Here is a 20,447-nt window from a genome sequence, read left to right as displayed (position 1 = left end):
ATCTTAACCCTGAAGTTCCCCCAGAAAACCAGCTTATTGGAAAATGAAGAATAGGAATTAACTCAAGGAATTAACCTCTCCTCTTCCCGACCCCCTCCCAGGCACAAGACTCCACAGGCCCATTGAAAAGCCACCCCATCTCTTGAACTCAGTACCTGGAAGAAGCCAATGATCACCAAGGGCCTGGCTTTCACAAACTCTGTCACCTGGTGGATGTCAGTGAACAGAAACGCTTTCTCGCTAATTTGTCTTCTCAACCAAACGACCAGGGCAGCAGACTCAACCACTCCTGGAGAGAAACAGTTAAGTGGGTCCCACAGGTTCCCTGGAACTGTGTAGCAAGCCTGTCTTTCCCAAGTTGAAGGTGTAGAAGCTTCTTATCTTGGGCTCCCACCCTCGAAGGCCAAGGTCAGCTCTCCTGCTACTCCCCACCCCCCCCACCCCCCCCACACACACACCCTGCCTCCCCACAAGCCTCAAGGCATGAACAGTAACCAACAGGTAAACTTGACTGAGCACTTACCAAGGGCCTGAGGTTTCTCATACATCACATCCCACAGCAGCCCTGCCCTGAGGGACAGATAGGGTTACTCTCCCCTTTTCTGCAGACGAGGAAATTGACATTGAACTTGGCCACCCCCCTAGTGAACCTGGGGATCACACTGAGGAGTAAGCAAGCCCAGCCTTCTTTTCTTATTAACCTTCCAAAGTGACCATAAAATAGAATCTCTAAATATACATAGATAAAATATAAACCAGAAGACCAGCTGGCCCGTGACCTTGGGAAAATTCTATCATATCCGTGTGTCTCCAATTGCACAGCCGAGACACAAATGTTATAGATCCTGACTTCCATTCTCAGCTGTTGTGTGGCTGGTGGAAAGCACACAAGAATCCTCGCTTCTAAAATTGAAAGACATATACCATGTCTGGGAAGACGTGCTGGCTTGCCAGAATGTTCACACACTACTATGGACATGTGTTGCTGGGATCGTCAATTTCACATGATGGCAGATAATGAAAAGTAAGTTATACAAAGCCTGCTATAGAGCAGCATTGTAAATGAGTTTGTCAGATAAAGCAATGTTTGTCATGAGTAGCTGTGGGCTACATCTATAGGGCTTCATTCATTCATTCACTCTTTAACCTGTCACTCCTCAATCATTTGATAAATACGCATTGAGTGCTATTCAGTTATTAAGCGCTGTGTTTGCTCCTGGGGATGTACCGAAATGGTGAGCAGAAAGACACATGGCCGGTTCCCTGCAGCTCTCCTTCTGTTAAGGAAGATGATAATGACACAAACAAGTGTAGAAGCACAACCAAATAAATATTGAAAGCACGGTTCAATGAGCCAGTAGCAAAGCTGCATGACCTGATGGTGACATCAGGGAGGGCTTCCTGGAGGAAGTCACTTAAGAGCTGAAAACTGAAGGATGCACAGGAGTTACACAGGAGGCTGCCAGGAGAGGGGAAAGCTTACAGGCAGAGCAAACGGCCTGTGCACAGGCCCTGCACCAGTACATACTGCCCATGGGGCTTGATGAATGCACACTGAGCTGGTAGATCAACTGGAAAGGACTATTTTCAGTGTCTTTGCCTATAATTCCTAAGAACATTGGGCCTTTAAAAACACTTGTCATGAAGTATATTTATCTGCAGAAAGGTAAACAGATTACAACGAATAGTTTGATGAATTGTCACAAAATGAACGCATCTGAGTCACTACTACCCAGATCAAGAAATGGAGCATCCCCAGTCCCTCAGAAGTCCCGGTGCCCCTCCCACCCTCCCGGCCCCTCCCCGCCCCCGCCTGCAGGTAGCTTCCACCCTCACTCTGGGGCTGCTTTAGTGTGCCTGCTCTGTAAGCCACAGAGTGTGCTTCCAGGTCTGGCTTCCTCATATCTGGGAGAGTCATCCGTGTTGCCTGTACGTGTAGACCCGTCCACACAGCTGCTCAGTCTTCGATCGTGTGACCGTTCATCCCACAGCTTAGGGGTCCACTCTGTTGGTGTGACTGGGTCGTTTCCAGTCTGGGTTCCGCATTCCTGGTGATACGCGTCCGGAGGCAGAATGTCTGGCCAGAGCTTAGTGGACACAGATGAGGCCCTTCTAAACGCCACAGGAGTCCGGCCCAGGGACCAGCATGGAAGGGCGTGGAGGTCGCAAGGGGCAGAGAGGGGCGAGGGGCGAGCAGCCTTTCTGACCCCCTCAGACCAAGAGGCTCCACCCATGGCAGGCACCCGCCTCCCGGATTCAGACCCAAGGGTGAGGTCTAATTTGACGGTGCTCCAAGCCGTTTTTCAGGGGGAGAAAGGGTACTTATCATTGAAACAGTCTTCCTCTTATAGGTTTTTTACCTGAAAACACTATGCTGCAAAGGTCCTGAAAGGAATGGATTTAAAACCAAAAAAATGAACAAAACCCTCTGACTGTGTCTCACTGTCGGGGCCTCAGATCGGCCACTCTGACGGACTCTGCCCCGCCTTCCTGCCACCTGACCTGCAGCCCAGTCCCAGCACCCAGCCCCAGCACCCAGCCCCAGCACCCAGGCCTGGCACTGCCAGCGCCCCCAGCTGCCCCCTTGGCTGTTAGGGTGCCTGCACCTGCTCACTCAGCTCTCAGAGGTCTTGCCTTACGCTCCCTCCACATCTGTCCCTGTTTTATGACCTGCTGTATTTTCTTCATTGAGCCCATCTTCCCACATTTTGAAGTTTGGCTAACCTGCTCAGCAGCTCCTTCCATGCCTGGTTCCGACTGGGTGCCCGAGAAGTCACTTAGGGGGAGTGAGTTTGGTGAAGAATCACAAGATAAGCCGGCTCTAGGGAATTTGCCCTTGGGCCATCTCTATGGCAGTGATGGCGAACCTTTTGAGCTCGGCATGTCAGCATTTTGAAAAACCCTAACTTAACTCTGGTGCCGTGTCACATATAGAAATTTTTTGATATTTGCAACCATAGTAAAACAAAGACTTATATTTTTTATATTTATTTTATATATTTTTAAATGCCATTTAACAAAGAAAAATCAACCAAAAAAATGAGTTTGGGTGTCACCTCTGACACGCGTGTCATAGGTTCGCCATCACTGCTCTATGGGATGCGTGAACTCCTTTTGCCCCTCTAGAACCCCATGGGACTGAGGTAGCTCTGAACTTGGCAATAGTTCCACCCTGAGGGCCTGCAATTAGGCCCCGCCCATTGGGCAGTGTGCCCGGCCCTAGGGTCTGAGGAGAGGACACAGCGCCGCCCAGGTGGGGATGCCCTCACTGGGGCCCAGAGGCACCTGCGTCCCCTCCCTCCGAGACAGCCAAGGCCAAGTCTTAGGGAGCTGGACCTGTGGTCTGGGGCTCTGCCCCAACAAGACTAAGCCCGCCTGCCTCCCCGAGTTTCACACAAGTCACACTGTTGCCCTTATCAGCTCAGGCAGCCTGTCAGTCGGCAGAAGTGGCGCCCACTCTGTCCTGCTGAAGACATGAGAGACCAAAAGGCCAGGTCATGTTCTCAGCTTCCAATCCCGGCCGCTCACCCTCCACCCGGCACCCACTGCCGCTTTCCCTGGTTGGGGGACACTGAGGAAGAAGGGGGTAGGAAAGCCTGGCAAACATACGGGCTAGCACCCCCCAACCCGCCTCCTGTACAGCCCTGCAACTCCACCAGCTCGAACCCCAAAACTGCCCCTTAGGAACCTCAGCCTTCCAGGCCCTGCACTGGGGTCAGGAAGGCAGTTGTTTGACAAGAGTAACCCTACCTGCCACTCACTCAGAGCACAGCACAGCAGAGCAGGCCCCGCCAACCTCAGCTTGGGCTCCATCTAGCCGCCAACTAATTTTATAAATAAAGTTTTATCCGCACTCCGCCACCCCCACTTGCTTACACATGGCTGCTGCCCGTTGCATCAGCAGACGTAAGCACTTGTGACAGAAATCATCTGGCCCGAAGGCTTAAAATATTGACTATCGGGGCTCCTCAGGGCTGCCCACCACCTGTCCACTGGGCCTGCACAGGCAAGTCCTGCAGGTAACACCTTTTAAAGCTACGACCAACATGAGCTACACTGAGGCACAGAATTCTTCAAGAATTTCCACGTCGAGTTGAAAGAGCATTGAATAAGTGAATGGCGGGGTTAGTGACTGAAATGGATGATGACAGAAGCAAGAGTCAGGAGCCACCCGGTCCCAAGCCTGTCTTGTTCCATCATCTCTCAGTCTCCCTTTGCAGCCAGTGCTTCCTTGGTCTGGGACCAGATTTATTCTAAAATTATTCTAGAGTAGAAGATTGGGGGAGGGCGTCCAGTGGGATTAGGAATTCACTCCCTGATCTCCGGTGGTCTATAAACCATGCACCTCACTATCCCACCTCATGGTGCTTTTCTAGAACCCACCAGCTGAGAGGCAAGCTGTAGAGAAATGTAGCTACAAGCTCACTGAAATCTGTCTTCTTTTCCTTATGTACACATACTTCTCAGCCTGTCAGTGGGTGGAGTCCTGAAGCAGAGTTTTGGTCAATGGAGAGAGAAGTGGAGTGATGTTTGCCACTTGCAAACCTGGGCCATGAATACAACCAGCAGTGTTCCTCTGCCTCCTGCCCCACTGCTGGCAGGATACAGAGGAGACAGCAGGTGGCTCAGAGGCCCTAAGGGAAGACAGAGCCACAAGCTGGAAGAGGCTTGATCTTTGAAAGACGGTGAGGAACAGAGCCCCCATCTCCAGCTTCTGGCTGCTAACTGGGCTTTACAGAAGCAATAACTAAATTTGTGATTCTGTTAAGCCACTGAATGCTGGTGTTTATGTATGTCCACCGCTAACGCTACCGTGGCTGACATGTAAGCACCATTACCTTTGCAGCTGATGGGCGCCAACCTGTTGCCTTCAAAAAACAGCTTCAACTCTGGGGGCTTCTGAACATCAAACTCCTGGCGAAGTTCCTCCTCCACCGTGATGTCTACTTTGCCAAAGCCGACCCCGTTCTTGCCCTTGCCCACGATCTCCACGGCTTTGCCCAGCTCCTCGGCGAGGCTCCTGGATCGCTTTGAGGATGGGTCGTCTGAAAGAGCCAGGGTGAAGCAGGCTCGCTGGCACCCCCGCTGCCTCCCCAGGGAGAGCCCAGTCTGGCTGCTTATGCCCGGGCTGCCTCGCTCTCTGCTGATACCGGGCCAGCCTTCAGAAATGGCACAGGGGTCCTGCAAGGGCCAGCTTGGGAGACACATATCAGGGGAGGGGCTTTCGGTATCACTGGAAACAATGCAGCTGTGGGTGACTTACTCTGTGAGCCCCTTTCCTCACAGGAAAGTGGAGAAATAGTGGCTGCCTCCTGGAGCTGTCACAGCCAAAGGGCTCCCCAGATAATTGGTTAGAAGTGCTTATTATTCCTAAGAGCTTTACATGGGTTATGCCATTTAATCCTCCCAGTACAGTATGGGGTACGTCTTATTATCTCAATTGTACAGATAAGAAAACTGATGACAACAAAATGACCCATTTGCCCAGGGCCACATGGCAGCCCCGAGCCAGGATCTGTACCCACATGGAGGCTCTCTAACCTCCACCAGCCTGCCAAACCCTCAGCACATGCTGTTATTGTACATTAATATAGTAATAATATGTAGTTACATGCAAATATAACATGCACTATACATAAGTGTGTATATATACATACATTATACATAAAATAAGTTTAACATATTACATCCTATCTAATAAAATACAAAAAGGGTAATTAACCATACCTCCACTACGCTTCCCATTGGCTAATCAGCAAGATATGCAAATTAACTGCCAACAAAGATGGCGGCCGGCAGCCACGCAGCTGAAGGGAGCAGGAGGCTTGCTTGCTCCAGTGATGGAGGAAGTCAAGGTTCCCCGCCTGCCGCAGCCGGGCTCTGAGCTCCAAAAGCAACAGCTCCAAAAGCAACAAAGCTTCAATTATAGAAGCTAAACAAACCCCAGATACCTGCTTTCAGCCAGCCGTGGCCTCAGAGTTGGGAGCACCAGTGTGACCAGCTGCAAACAGCCATCAGCCCCTCACCCAGGTTGGCCAGGCACCCAAGCGGGACCCCCACCCTGATTCGGAACACCCTCCAGGGCAAAACAGCTGGCCCCCACCCGTGCACCAGGCCTCTATCCTATATAATAAAAGGGTAATATGCAAACTGAGCCTAACAGCAGAAAGACTGGGAATGATTGGTCACTATGACACACACTGACCACCAGGGGGCAGACGCTCAATGCAGGAGCTGCCCCCTGGTGGTCAGTGCGCTCCCACATGGAGGAGCTCTGCTCAGGCACAAGCCAGGCTGATGGCTGCCAGTAGAGTGATGGTGGTGGGAGCCTCTCCTGCCTCCTCAGCAGCGCTAAGGATGTCCGACTGCAGCTTAGATCTGCTCCCTGCTGGCAAGTGGACATCCCCTGAGGGCTGCCGGGCTGCCACAGGGATGTCTGATTGCCAGCTTAGGCCCAATCCCCCGGGGAGCAGGCCTAAGCCAGCAGGTGGTCATCCCCTGAGGAGTCCCAGACTGCGAGAGGACATAGGCCAGGCTGAGGGACCCCTCCCCCCCCCACGAGTGCACAAATTTTTGTGCACTGGCCCTCTAGTATTATACATATATAATAGCTGCTGTTACTATTATTATAAGATTTCTATAGTCAGACACTAGAGAGGAGCAGCAGGGAGACAGAAGGAGAGCAGGAACGCCCTCTGGTGGGAAGTCCAGGAGCTGACAGGCCAAATGGCCCCACAGCCCTGCCACTGCATCAAATACGCAGGGGACTCTCCAGCAAGGAAGCCAGTGTGTGTGTGTGTGTGTGTGTGTGTGTGTGTGTGTGTGTGTGTGTGTGGCGGACAGGGGGTGTGGGGCTGTAGGGAGAGGTTGTGATGCTCCCCACCCTCTGAGGCCACCCCCCAGAGTGAGCCCTAGCTGGTTTGGCTTAGTGGATAGAGCGTTGGCCTGCAGACTGAAGGGTGGGGTTAGATTCTGATCAAGGGCACATGCCCAGGTTGCAGGCATGATCCCCAATAGGGAGCCTGCAGGAGGCAGCCAATCAATGATTCTCTGTCACCATTGATATTTCTCTCTCTCCCTCCTTCTCCCTTCCAATCTGAAATCAATAAAAATATTTTTAAAAAATAAAAAAATTTGTACAGTGACAGCCTGGTGATCACATCACTGGTTATATAAACATCAAATCTCTATGTTGTATACCTGAGGCTAATATAACATTGTATGCAAACTATACTCTAATAAAAATTTAAATTAAAAAGTTCTGGGCTGGGTCCAGGGTGGGAAATGTCTTGGCCCTCACACCTGGGCCCTCACACCTGGGCCCTCACACCTGGTGTCTGGGCAGGGGGTGGGGCCAGGGCAGGGGCCATTGGCTCCTTTTTCAGCCAGAACCTTCATCTTTTTCAAACACCCTTGTCCATCTGGGGCACTTGGAGAACAGGAACCACCCCACTGCCACGGACAAGTTTAAAGTTCTACAGAGAAGTCTTTTGTGAAGCAAGACCCAGAAAGCCAGCCCCAGGCAGTGGGCACAGGCCTCCTGCCAGCCCTCCACAGGCAAGGAAGTGAGTGATCCTTTTCATCAAACACCCTGTCAGTCAGTGGGAATTTGGGCTTTCCCCCAGACCTGCACCTGTCCCCCCTGCCTTGGCCCATCACTGCCTTCAGTACCCCTCCCTCAGCACCAGCAGGCCGCTGCCCACCCTGCCCGCTCTGGCCTCTCCTGTTGCCTCCCAGAGCAGTGGGCCTGGCTCGGGACTGGTGGCTGACAGCCTACAACGCTGGGCTTCTAAGGGAGCAGCTCCAGGCAAGAGAAACACATGGGATGGCTGTCCACGGGGCAGAGGCTTTCAGAGTTCCACACCAGCTCAGGTTCCCACATCAAAGTGAGGGAAAGGTTGAGACAGCCGGGAGCTGACAGCCAGAGGAAAGGACCTGCCTGTAACAGTGATGGAGCTTCGTCCAGCCATCCACCCAGCCACCCACCCATCCACCCAGCCATTCACCCACCCAGCCATTCACCCACCCAGCCAGCCACCCAGCCAGCCACCCAGCCACCCACCCAGCCATTCACCCACCCAGCCAGCCACCCACCCAGCCAGCCACCCACCCAGCCATTCACCCAGCCAGCCATCCACCCAACCAGCCATTCACCCAGCCACCCGCCCAGCATTCCAGGCTTCCAGCCACCCAGCCAGCCATTCACCCAGCCACCCACCCAGCCATACACCCAGCCACCCAGCCACCCAGACAGCCAGCCAGCCACCCAGCCATCCACACATCCAGCCACACACCCAGCCATACACCCAGCCATCCACACATCCAGCCACACACCCAGCCATACACCCAGCCATATACCCACCCAGCCAGCCACCCAGGCAGCCATACACCCACCCAGCCATTCACCCATCCAGCCACCCAGCCATCCATCCAACCACCCAGCCATCCATCCAACCACCCAGCCATCCATCCAACCACCCAGCCAGACACCCAGCCAGACACCCAGCCATCCACCCAGCCAGCCATTCACCCAGCCAGCCAGCCACCCATCCACTCACCCAGCCATTCACCCACCCAGCCAGCCACCCAGCCAGCCACCCATTCACCCAGCCAGCCACCCAGCCAGCCATCCACCCAGCCATTCACCCAGCCAACCAGCCAGCCTCCCACCCAGCCTCCCACCCAGCCAGCTACCCACTCAGCCATTCACCCAGCTGGCCAGCAAGCACATCTATGTTAGGATCTGCCCTGAGCTGGGCACTGTTGTAGGTGCTGGGGATTGAACAGTGAGCAGATAGAATCCCCCGCTCTCATTGGAGAAGGCAGATCATAAACAAAATAAAGTGGGCTAATTCTGTGTCAGATGTAAGTGCCGTGGAGAAAGCAGCAGCAGCGCTGGGGACATGGAGGGTCGCGGGGACTGGGTTTGAGCAGGGAGGCCAAGCAAGGACATTTCCCTAAAACTGAGGGAGGTGAGAGCAAGCCATGTGGGTCTATGAAGGGAGTGTGCCAGGCAGAGGAACAGGAAGTGCACTGTGCAGACTGTGGCCTTTCCTCTGAGGGTGGTGGAAGGTACTGGAGGTTTGAGGCACAGTGAGATGTGATCCGACTTACTTTTTACTGGGTTTTTCTGAATGTTGTACAGAGATTAAATCAGAGGGGAAAGAGTGTGCCCAGGGAGATCTGGAAGCACTGTATAGCCTGGGGGAGGCGGTGTAGGCTTGAGCTGGGTAGTGGCGACGGAGGGGTGAGAAGTGGCCGGAGCCTAGGGGTGCCATGGAGGAGCTGGCTGCTTCGAGCCAGGATCAGATGTGGAGTGGGAGTGGGAGAGAAACCAGGGACTCCCAGGTCTCTGACCTGGCAACCAGGAGGCGGCAGGTGGTGAGGATGTCAAGGTGAGATGAACGCATATGCCCCTCAGGCCCGGGGCTTATAGCCATGCCCTGGCTGACTGGACATGCTAGTGTGACCAGGCATGGTGACGCCTGGATGGACGCTGCTGCCTGCACAGCAGGGCCAGGCGGCCTGTGCATGGGTCAGAGCCTTTGCTGGGAGACCAGGAACTCCTCCCAGCACTGCCTCCTCGGGTCCTGAGCTCCACCTGGTCACTGCCTGGCACATGTCGGGCACTCGCTGAACGTGAAATCCTTAGGTTCGCTCATGAAGCAATCACAGGACTTATGGCATTTGAGGCCCAAGTAAGTCCATTTTTAGAGCACCTCTGTGCCTTGGTGTCTTATCTGTATAATGAGAAATTAACAGATCCTGTGCCTGAGGATGAGCCTGCGTGTAAGCAAAGCGCTGGCACAGAAGTGCCCAATAAGCATGAACCATTGTGATGACCTGGTGGCCGCCCTTTGGCCTTGCTCTGGCGGGGTTCCCTCTGGGAAGGGAGGCCCCGTGGAGATGTCTGGACCCCCAGCAGACCTTCTGGTTCCTGGGTAAAGGAAGGCAGGGTGGCCACATTGTCAGCAGCCCCAGGTTTGGCCTGCCTGTGGCTGGCGCTAGGCATGGGGTGAGCAGTGTGAACAGGCTGTGCTCTGCCCGCAGAATGTAGATATGGTCGTGGGCAATGGGCCTAGAGCCAGTGCTTGCCTGCCTTTAGCAGAAAGCGCTCCCCGTTCCTGAGCACCAGTGCAAGTTGAGGGAGGGGCTGAGGGAGGAACTGGGGGAGCGGCAAGAGCAGGGACTGGAGGTTGGCTCCCAGCACAGGAAGCTGGAGTCCCCTCTCTCAGACTGTGGTGGCCATGTCTGGGGACATGTCTGCTCATCCCAGCTGGAGTGTCACTGCCTCTAGTGGGCAGACACTGAAGGTGCTGCTAAACCTCCCACAATGCCCGGGCATTACCTGTCCCCCCCACCCCCCCACCCCCCCACCCCAGCACACAACTAAGAGTTGTCCAGCAACAGAGCCCTTATCGCTGAGGATGGGAAACCATGTTGGAGACCAGGCTCCAGCTCACACATGGAACAGTGTTCTGAGACTAGCCCTCCTCCCACCCACAGGGCACTTTACTGTGTGCCAGGTGCTCCCAGGGGTGAGGCCTTCCGGTGGGCATCGACCCTTCTAATTCCTCGGGGCTAGCCAACAAATCCTCGCCATGGCCATGGCCCACACGGCCTCGGCTCCACTGCTCGTCCTTGTAACCCTGCTCCCCACACTCTGCTCTTCACCACAGCTGCAGCGCCTGGCACCTTCGGCCTATGGGCCTTGGCACTTGCTGATTTGCTGCCAGAAAAGCTCTCCTCCCAGATCACACCTGGGCTGCTGCCTGCTGGCCCCAGGCCTTCATGAACTGTCCCCTTCTCAGGAAGGCCTTCTCTTCTCTCTGCCTCATTGATGGAGCACAGGAGGGGCCGGGGGAAAGCTCACCCAAACGCAGACGCCATCTCCCTGTGCCTGTGCTCTCCTCTGGGGATGGGGAGTGAGGTTATATACACATGGGCATTCTAGTGTGTAGCAATATATAAACTCCCCTGTCCTCCAGGAGCAAGCAGGCAGTCTCACCTCCACCACCCCTGCCCCCAGGAGTGGGCACTCACAAAACAGCACCAGGAGGAAGCGGGTCTGGTTGAGCATCTGGGTCAGACCTGCAGGTGTCAGCACCATCAGGTGGCCTTCCTGTGCAATGTGCAGGGGCTGGGGCAGGATGTCCACATCCTCCTCGCTGTCCTCCGCTGGCCAGCCCTGGACTGCAGACACGCAGGAGCTTGCCAGCAGCAGGGCCCTCCAGAAAAGCGCCATGGCCCACCTGCAGGGTGAGAAGCAGAGCCCTTATCAACACAGGGGGCAGACGGGGCCACGTAGTCACTCCCTCCCTCTCCTTCCCTGCCGGTGTCCCCATATAGAACATGGCCGGAGCACAGCCCCTGTCTCCCCAGCAATGCCCACAGCTGGCAGTGCCCTGGAAGAGAGGCAACGCATCCAATTAACCCCAGGACCTGTGCACAGGAGTAGCTCAGAGACGCAGGGCCCCACTCAGGGCAGCAAGAAGGCGCATCCCAGCAGCTGAGCCCACTGGCTCGCCAGCCACAAAGCAAGTCCTTACATGGATGAGTCCTCGGTGAAGCTCTGGCTCTCAGAGATGACTGGTCCATCTCCCATCACAGCTTCTGCTTCCTGCTCCTCCTGCTCCTGCTTGAATGCCCCTTATCACAGGAAGCTCGCCACCTCACCATGTGCCCCATTTTAGTTGTGAACAAAGGCTTTCCTCAAGTGCAATTAGGTGTTTGAAAAGTCATGACTAGAGTACACACTTGTAAAAATGCCAACCAATACAATAAAAATACATTAAGTAGAAAATAAAAATCTCTCCCATAACCCCATTTTTGAAAAGCTGCTGTTAAGAATCTGGAATAAACCCTTATAGGTGCTGAAACCCCTATAGAATCAGATATGCATATTGTTTGGTGTTCCGATTATCTTATTCACTAATATGGAGTAGATTCTAAATATCTTCCCATAACAGTACATACTAGATCTATAACATGGCTTCCTTTCCTTTTTTTCTCCTGGTGTTTTTTTTTGGGGGGGGGTGGGGGGGGGACAGGAAGGAGAAGCTGCCTGTCTCCATAACAACGTATGTCTCCCTAACACTCAGAGGGCGGTCAGACCTCTGTGCGGCCTCCGCAAGCTCGCTGCTTTCCTGTGCAGCACATATACTACACAAGTGTCTCAGCTAAGAACACACAGCAGACATTCTAGTCAACTCAGGTTCAATTGATAAGGATCTTAACTTCTTTGTTGACTGCTACATTCCTAGCATCTGGCTAAGAATGGTAAGAAAATGAACAAGAGGAAGGAAGGAAGGAAGGAAGGGAGGGAGGAAGGAATATTCACCTGGGAAAGGTGTTTGGCAAACTAGCTGAGGATTTTTTTAAAAATAGATCTAGACACATTCCAGAAAACTGGGATTTTAAGCCAGCCAAAGGAATGACATTTCAATTTTCCATTTTTATTTTTTTATTATTATTTTGTTAGCTTTTTTTTATTTTTTCTTTGTTTTCCCTTTTTTTGTTTGTTGCTCTTTTTTTGCTTTTTTCTTTGTTCTCCTTTTTTTGTTTGTTGCTTTATTTTCTACTTTTTTTCACATTATTTTTTCAACCACATGAGCAGCAGACACGCGAGCAGCACGCTCTTGTCCAAGGAGCATCAGCCCCATGAGCAGCAGCCTCATGTGGCCTGCCCCTGTCCAAGGAACAGCAACTGTGTAAACGGCCCACTTTCCCATCTGAGCAGCAGCAACCACGCAAGCAGTCCAACCTGTCTGAGGAGCAGCAGCCACACGAGCAGTCTACCTATGTCTGAGGAGCAGCAGCCCTGCGGAGCCCACCCCCATCTGAGGATCAGCAGCTGCATACAGCCTTCACCCTGCACTAGTCTGAGGAGCAGCAGCTGCGCAAGCATCTTGCCCTCGTCCAAGCAGCAGCAGCCAGACGAGCAGCCTGCCCAATCCGAGGAACAGCAGCTGTGTGAGCAGCCCACCCCATCCGAGGAGCAGCAGTTCTGCAAGCAGCCCATCCCCATTCAAGGAGCAGCAGCAGCCCACCCCGGTCCGAGGAGCGGCAGCCACACAAGCAGACCACCCACATCTGAGGAGTGGCAGCCCTGTGCAGCAAGCACTGGTCCGAGGAGCAGAGCCACAACAGCCTGCACCTGTACAACGAGCAGCAGCCGAGTGAGTGGCCCATCCCCGTCTGAGGAGAAGCAGCCACATGTGCAGCTCACTTCCGTCCAAAGAGCAGCAGCCACGCAAGCAGCCCACCCCCGTCCGAGGAGCAGCAGACCTGCAATCAACCTGTCCAAGTCCAAGGAGCAGTAGCCCCACAAGGAGCCCACCACATCAGAGGAGCGACAGCAGTGTGCAGCCAGCCCCCATTCAAGGAGCAGCAGCCACGTGAGCAGTCCGCCCCAATTCGACGAATAGCAGCTGCGTGTGTAGCCTGCCCCCATCCAAGGAACAGCAGCCTTGTGATCACCACACTCTCTGTCTGAGGAACAGCAGCTGTGTGTGAAGCCTCCCCCCACCAGCCAGAGGAGCCACCACAGCAGTGAACAGCACCCACCAGAGGAGCTGCTGCCAACCAAGGAGCAGCAGCTACCACAACCACCCGGGGAGCAACCACAGCCCAAGGAGACACTGCCACCCAAGGAGCAGCCCCTGAATGACTCAACATCTAGATATGTCGGTGAGATCAAACATGGGTAGACAACGAAACCCCCAAAGGAAAGAAAAGGAGGAAACACCAGAAAAGCAGCTAAGTGAAACAGAGTCATGCAACATGACAGAAAAAGAATTCAGATTAAGGGTCCTAGAATGCATAAACCGGGTGAAGGAAAAAATCAACAACTTATGCAAGAATCAAGAAGAAATGGATGAAAAAAATCAACAACTTATGTAAGAATCAAAAAGAAATGGATGAAAAAATCAATAACTTATGTAAGAACCAAGAAGAAATGAAGAGTGATATAGCTGCAATAAAAAACACCATTGAAAGTTTCAACAGTAGACTAGGAGAAGCAGAGGACCGAATTAGTGAATTAGAAGACAGGGAAGCAAAACACACCCAAACTGAACTGCAATTGGAGAAAAAAATTAAAAGATAGGAGGAGAGCCTAAGGGAGCTATGGGACAACATGAAAAGAAACAACATACTAATAATAGGGGTGCCAGAACAACAAAAAGAGGAACAAGGGTTAGAAAACCTATATGAAGAAATAATATCAGAAAACTTCCCTGAGGTGGGGAAGAAAAAAGTCACACAAGCACAGAGAGTCCCAAACAAGGTGAACCTGAAAAGATGCACACCAAGACACATCATAATTACCATGGCAAATGTTCAGGACAAAGAGAGAATCTTGCAGGCTGCAAGAGAGAGACAGAAAGTTACATACAAGGGATCTCCCATTATATTATCAAATGATTTCTCAACAGAAACACATCAGGCCAGAAAAGAATGGACAGAAATTTACAAAGTGATGCAAAGCAAAGGAATGAATCCAAGAATACTCTATCCAGCAAGGCTATCATTCAAAATTGAAGGGGAAATAAGAAGCTTCACAGACAAAAAACGGCTAAGGGAGTTTATCACCACCAAGCCAGCAATGCATGAAATGCTAAAGGGACTGGTGTAAAAAGAAGAAATAAAAAGCTCAGAAAGAAAACAGGCACAAAAAATAGAAATGGCTACAAACAAGTACCTTACAATAATGACTTTAAATGTAAATGGACTAAATGCTCCAATCAAAAGACATCAAGTGGCTGAATGGATTAAAAAAAAAAAAAAAAAAAAAAAAAACATGACCCATATATTTGCTGTCTACAAGAGACTCACCTCAGAATAAGGGACTCACACAGACTGAAAGTGAAGGAATGGAAAAATATCTTTCAGGCAAATGGAAATGAAGAGAAAGCTGGGATAGCAATACTTATATAGGACAAAATAGACTCAAAGTGAAGGCCATAACAAGAGATGAGGAAGGCCACTTCATAAACTAAAGGGATCAATAAAACAAGAGGATATAACCCTGATAAACATATATGCACCCAATGCAGGAGCACCCAAACACATTAAAAACACAACTCCTGGAAGATATCAAGGGAGAGATCGACAACAATACAATCATAGTACGGGACTTTAATACACAACTGACATCACTGGATAAATCCTCTAGACAAAAAACTCGGCAAAGAAACAGCAATCCTAAATGACTCACTAGATCAGATGGACTTAATGGACATCTTCAGAACATTTCACCCCAAAGCCACAAAATATACGTTCTTCTCAAGTGCTCATGGGACATCTTCAAAAATAGACCACATATTGGGTCACAAACAAAGTCTCCCCAAATTCAAGAAGATTGAAATCATACCAAGCATCTTCTCAGACCACAATGGCATAATATTAGAAATAAACTACAATAAAAACAACCCAAAACACTTGGAAGCTGAATAGCATGTTATTAAATATTGATTGGGTTACCAATGAGATCAAAGAAGAAATTAAAAACATCCTGGAAACTAATGACAATAGAAACACAACAACCCAAAACCTTTGGGGCACAATGAAAGCAGTCCTGAGAGGGAAGTTTATAGCTCTACAGGCCTATCTCAAAAAAAAAAAAAATGGTAGTAAATCATCTAACTCTACATCTCAAAGAATTAGAAAGAGAGCAACAAGAAAAGCCCAGAGTGAGCAGAAGGAAGGAGATAATAAAGATAAGAGCAGAAATAAATGACATAGAGACCAAAAAAACAATACATAAAAACAATGAAACCAAGAGCTGGTTCCTTGAAAAGATAAACAAGATTAATGAACCTCTAGTCAGGCTCACCAAGAAGCAAAGAGAGAGGACCCAAATCAACAAAATCAGAAATGATAGAGATGAAATAACAACAGACCCCACAGAAATACAAATGATTGTTAAAAAATACTATGGACAACTATACTCCAAGAAACTAGACAACCTGGAGGAAATGGATATATTCCTAGAAAAATACAACATTCCAAAACTCAATCAGGAAGAATCTAAAAATCTCAATAGGCCAATAACTATGGACGAAATTGAAGCAGTCATCAAAAAGCTTCCAGCAAACAAAAGCCCAGGACCAGACAGCTTCACAGGGGAGTTTTACCAAACATTCAAGGAAGAACTAAAACCTATCCTCTTCAGACTACTACAAAAAATTCAAGAGGAAGGAACACTTCCAAGCTCATTCTATGAAGCCAGCAACACCCTAATACCAAAACCAGATAAAGACAACATCATGAAAGAGAATTACAGGCCAATATCTCTCATGAACATAGATGCCAAAATCCTCAACAAAATCTTAGCAAATCAGATCCAGCAGTACATCAGAAAGATCATACACCATGACCAAGTAGGATTTATCCCAGGGATGCAAGGATGGTACAATATCCAAAAACCAATAAACGTGATACATCACATAAACAAATTGAAAGAAAAAAAAACACAGAGTCATATCAATTGATGCAGAAAAAGCATTTCACAAAATCCAACACCCTTTCTTGATAAAAACTCTCAGTAAGGTGGGAATAGAAGGATCATACCTCAACATAATAAAAGCCATAGATGACAAACCCACAGCCAACATCAGACTCAATGGACAAAAACTAACACCATTTCCCCTAAGAACAGGAACAAGACAGGGATGCCCACTCTCACCACTCCTGTTCGACATAGTACTGGAAGTATTAGCCATTGCAGTTAGACAAGAAGAAGAAATAAAAGGCATCCAAATTGGAAAAGAAGGAGTAAAACTGTCCTTATTTGCAGATGATATGATATTATACATAAAAAACCCTAAAGACTTCATCAAAAAACTATTAGACTTAATAAATGAATTTGGCAATGTAGCAGGATACAAAATTAACGCCAAGAAATCTATGGCATTTCACTACACCAATAGTGAACTTACAGAAAGAGAGACTAAAAAGACAATCCCATTTACCATCGCACCAAAAAAATTAAGATACCTAGGAATAAACTTAACTAAAGAGGTAAAACACCTCTACTCAGAAAAATACAGGACGTTGAAAAAAGAGATAGAGGAAGACATAAACAGATGGAAGAACATACCACGTTCTTGGATTGGTAGAATCAACATCATTAAAATGTCCATACTACCCAAAGCATTCTATAAATTCAACGCACTTCCCATTAAAATACCAATGGCATATTTCACAGATCTAGAACGAACTCTCCAAAAATTCATCTGGAATAAAAAACGACCCCGAATAGCTGCAGCAATCCTGAGAAAGAACAAAATAGGTGGGATCTCAATACCAGATATCAAGCTGTATTACAAAGCCACTGTTCTCAAAACTGCCTGGTACTGGCACCAGAACAGACATATAGATCAATGGAATAGAATAGAGAGCCCAGAAATCGGCCCAAACCAATATGCTCAATTAATATTTGACAAAGGAGGCAAGAACATACAATTGAGTCAAGATAGTCTCTTCAATAAATGGTGTTGGGAAAATTGGACAGATATATTCAAGAAAATGAAACTAGACTACCAACTTACACCATACACAAAAATAAACTCAAAATGGATAAAAGACTTAAATGTACGACGGGAAACCATAAAAATTCTAGAAGAATCCAAAGGCAATAAAATCTCAGACATATGCCGAAGCAATTTCAGAAGATAAACAATTCAATCAAAAAATGGGCAAAGGACCTAAATAGACACCTTTCAAAAGAGGACATTCAGAAAGCCAAGAGACATATGAAAACATGCTCAAAGTCACTAATCATCCAAGAAATGCAAATCAAAACAACAATGAGGTACCATCTCATACCTGTCAGAATGGCTATTATCAACAAATCAACATACAACAAGTGCCGGAGAGGATGTGGAGAAAAAGGAACACTCGTGCACTGCTGGTGGGAATGCAGACTGGTGCAGCCACTATGGAAGACAGTATGGAGTTCCCTCAAAAAACTACAAATGGAACTCCCATTTGACCCCGTGATCCCACTTCTAGGAATATATCCCAAGAAAACAGAAACACCAATCAGAAAGGATATATGCACCCCTATGTTCATAGCAGCACAATTCACCATAGCTAAAATCTGGAAACAGCCTAAGTGCCCATCAGCAGATGAATGGATTAGAAAACTGTGGTACATCTACACGATGGAATACTATGCTGCTGTAAAAAAGAAGGAATTCTTGCCCTAACCAGTTTGGCTCAGTGGATAGAGCATCGATCTGCGGACCGAGAGGTCCCGGGTTCCATCCTGGTCAAGGGCATGTACCTTGGTTGCGGGCACATCCCCAGTGGGAGGTGTGCAGGAGGCAGCTGATCGATGTTGAGAAAAAAAAAAAAGAAAGAATTCTTACCATTTGCAACAGTATGGATGGAACTGGAGAGCATTATGCTAAGTGAAATAAGCCAGTCAATGAAGGAAAAATACCACATGATCTCACTCATTTATGAATAATAAAGACCATTATAAACTAATGAACAAAAATAGATACAGAGGCAGAGCAGCCTCAAACAGACTGTCCAACTACAGCGGGAAGGCCGGGGAGGGTTGGGAGGCGGGAGGGGGCTGGTAAGAGATCAACCGAAGGACTTGTATGCATGCATATAAGCATAACCAATGGACATAAGACACTGAGGGGTAGGGGAGGCCAGGGGATTGTCAAGGGCAGGAAAAAAAGGAGACATATGTAATACTCTTTGTAATACTTTAAGCAATAAAACAATTTAAAAAAAAGAGTTTATAATGATTCAAAAAAATAAAAAAATAATAAAAATAGATCTAATACAACCTTATGGTCCAGAATTGTGACCAAGTCTCCACGCTGAGTATTGTAAGAGCCTGTAGCTCAGCATCCGGCGCTTTCCATGCCACCACCTCTCACCAGCCTCGGGCTAAGGGCTGGCCCTGGCCTTCCTCCACTCCAGAAGCCAATCCCAATCCCGATCGTCGCCTGTGCTTCTGACGGACAGACAGGCTGGAAACCAGAGAGTCCTGCACCTCCCTTGGGCTTCGTGCATTTGCTCGGCACTCACAGTGCTCAGGGAGCCCGTGTGCCTGCTAGGCTACTAGTTTATGAAAGGATATTAAAGGATATGAGTTAACAGCCATGTGACGAGAAACAGGGCCAGGTCCCAAACAAAGGGTCTCTGTCTCCATGGGGCTTGGTGTCCCACAGGGCAGCACTTGGGATGGTCTGGTTCCCCAACCTGAAAGCTCACCAAGCTGGCCTTCCTGGGTGATTCTGGGGCTAATTACGAGGCTCAACGGATGACATCATTGTTACTGGTGACTGGCTGACCTGAGCTGGCCAGCTGGTCTACCCTGCCTGTTCTTGCAAAACCAGTGTCATTGCATCACCGCCTTCCCGGTCTGTAACGTTGTCTGTGGCTGCTTTCACTATAACAAGCGAGTATGTACTTGCAGAGACCCTCTGTGGCCAGCAAAGCCAGAAACATTTACCTGGCTCTACCAGTGCACAACCTCTAGTCTAAATCACCATTCAATACTGCCGGCACACCCACATCTCACACTCACTCCTTGGATCTTGGCCTTTGGAAGTGTTCACAGATTTTCAAAAATACCAAGTCCACTCTCAGAACCAGCACCCTCTGGAGAATGGGTGAGCAGAGCCTGCCTCCCTGGGTAGCTGTGAAGACATGATAAAGAATTTGTGCTTCATCTTATTTCACTCATAGCCTCATCCTCTCCCCACCCTGGATGATGTTGAAGCCAGTCCCAGGCAGCATACATTGTATCCATAAGTATTTCACCATGCATCTCTAAAAGGTAAGAATTTCTTAGCAAAACATAACCACAATACTATCATCCTACTTAAAAATTAATAATAACTCCTTCATATCAACTATCCAGTCAATATGTGAATTATCCCGATTATCTCATAAATTTTAAGTTTGTTTGAACTGAGGTCCAAACAAGATGAATGTATTATAACTGATTGTGTGTCTCTTAAGCCTTCCAGGCAATTCAGCTGTGCAGTCTGTGGGTTTGACATAGTAGCAGTGAAACAGACATGAGCACAGGAGGTGCCATAGGCCAGGCACAGGCGGTCACCAGGGCAGATAGCCCTGGGTGCCTAGCAACAAGCAAGACTGGGGCAGGACCTGGAGAGCTCCCCGTGCCCCTGGTTTCGGGGGCAGAGACCAAGCCCGGCTCAGGGGAGCCCCCTTAGTCAGACACCTGCCAACTCCAGTCACGATCTCATTTATTCATTCATTCATTCATTCATTCATTCAAGCATTTGTTCATTTGTTCACTAATCAAATATTTTTTTAAACCTTAATACATGCGAAGTACCATTCTAGGCACTGGGAATACAGAAGCGAACCAAATAGACACTATTTCTTGTGCGCATGGAGCCTATAGTCTAGAATGGGAAACACAGTGATGAGAAAGAGAGCATATAGTA

The 20,447-nt window shown here is 49.3% G+C and overlaps 1 protein-coding gene across 1 annotated transcript in view; it reads right to left on the bottom strand.

Annotated features, from left to right (window-relative positions):
* PDILT (protein disulfide isomerase like, testis expressed) overlaps positions 1 to 11,245 on the bottom strand; it is a 36,272-nt gene extending 25,027 nt beyond the window's left edge. The window contains exons 1-3 of the mRNA XM_036307973.1: positions 11,044 to 11,245; positions 4,839 to 5,045; positions 156 to 289 (exon numbers count right to left, since the gene is read on the bottom strand). Coding sequence (XP_036163866.1) covers positions 156 to 289; positions 4,839 to 5,045; positions 11,044 to 11,245 — 543 coding nt within the window. The remainder of the gene's footprint in view (positions 1 to 155; positions 290 to 4,838; positions 5,046 to 11,043) is intronic.
* Between the last annotated feature and the right edge of the window lie 9,202 nt (positions 11,246 to 20,447).

This window comes from Myotis myotis, unplaced genomic scaffold (assembly GCF_014108235.1).
Source record: "Myotis myotis isolate mMyoMyo1 unplaced genomic scaffold, mMyoMyo1.p scaffold_m19_p_5, whole genome shotgun sequence".
NCBI lineage: Eukaryota > Metazoa > Chordata > Mammalia > Chiroptera > Vespertilionidae > Myotis > Myotis myotis.
This window is presented reverse-complemented; position numbering and strand designations above follow the sequence as displayed.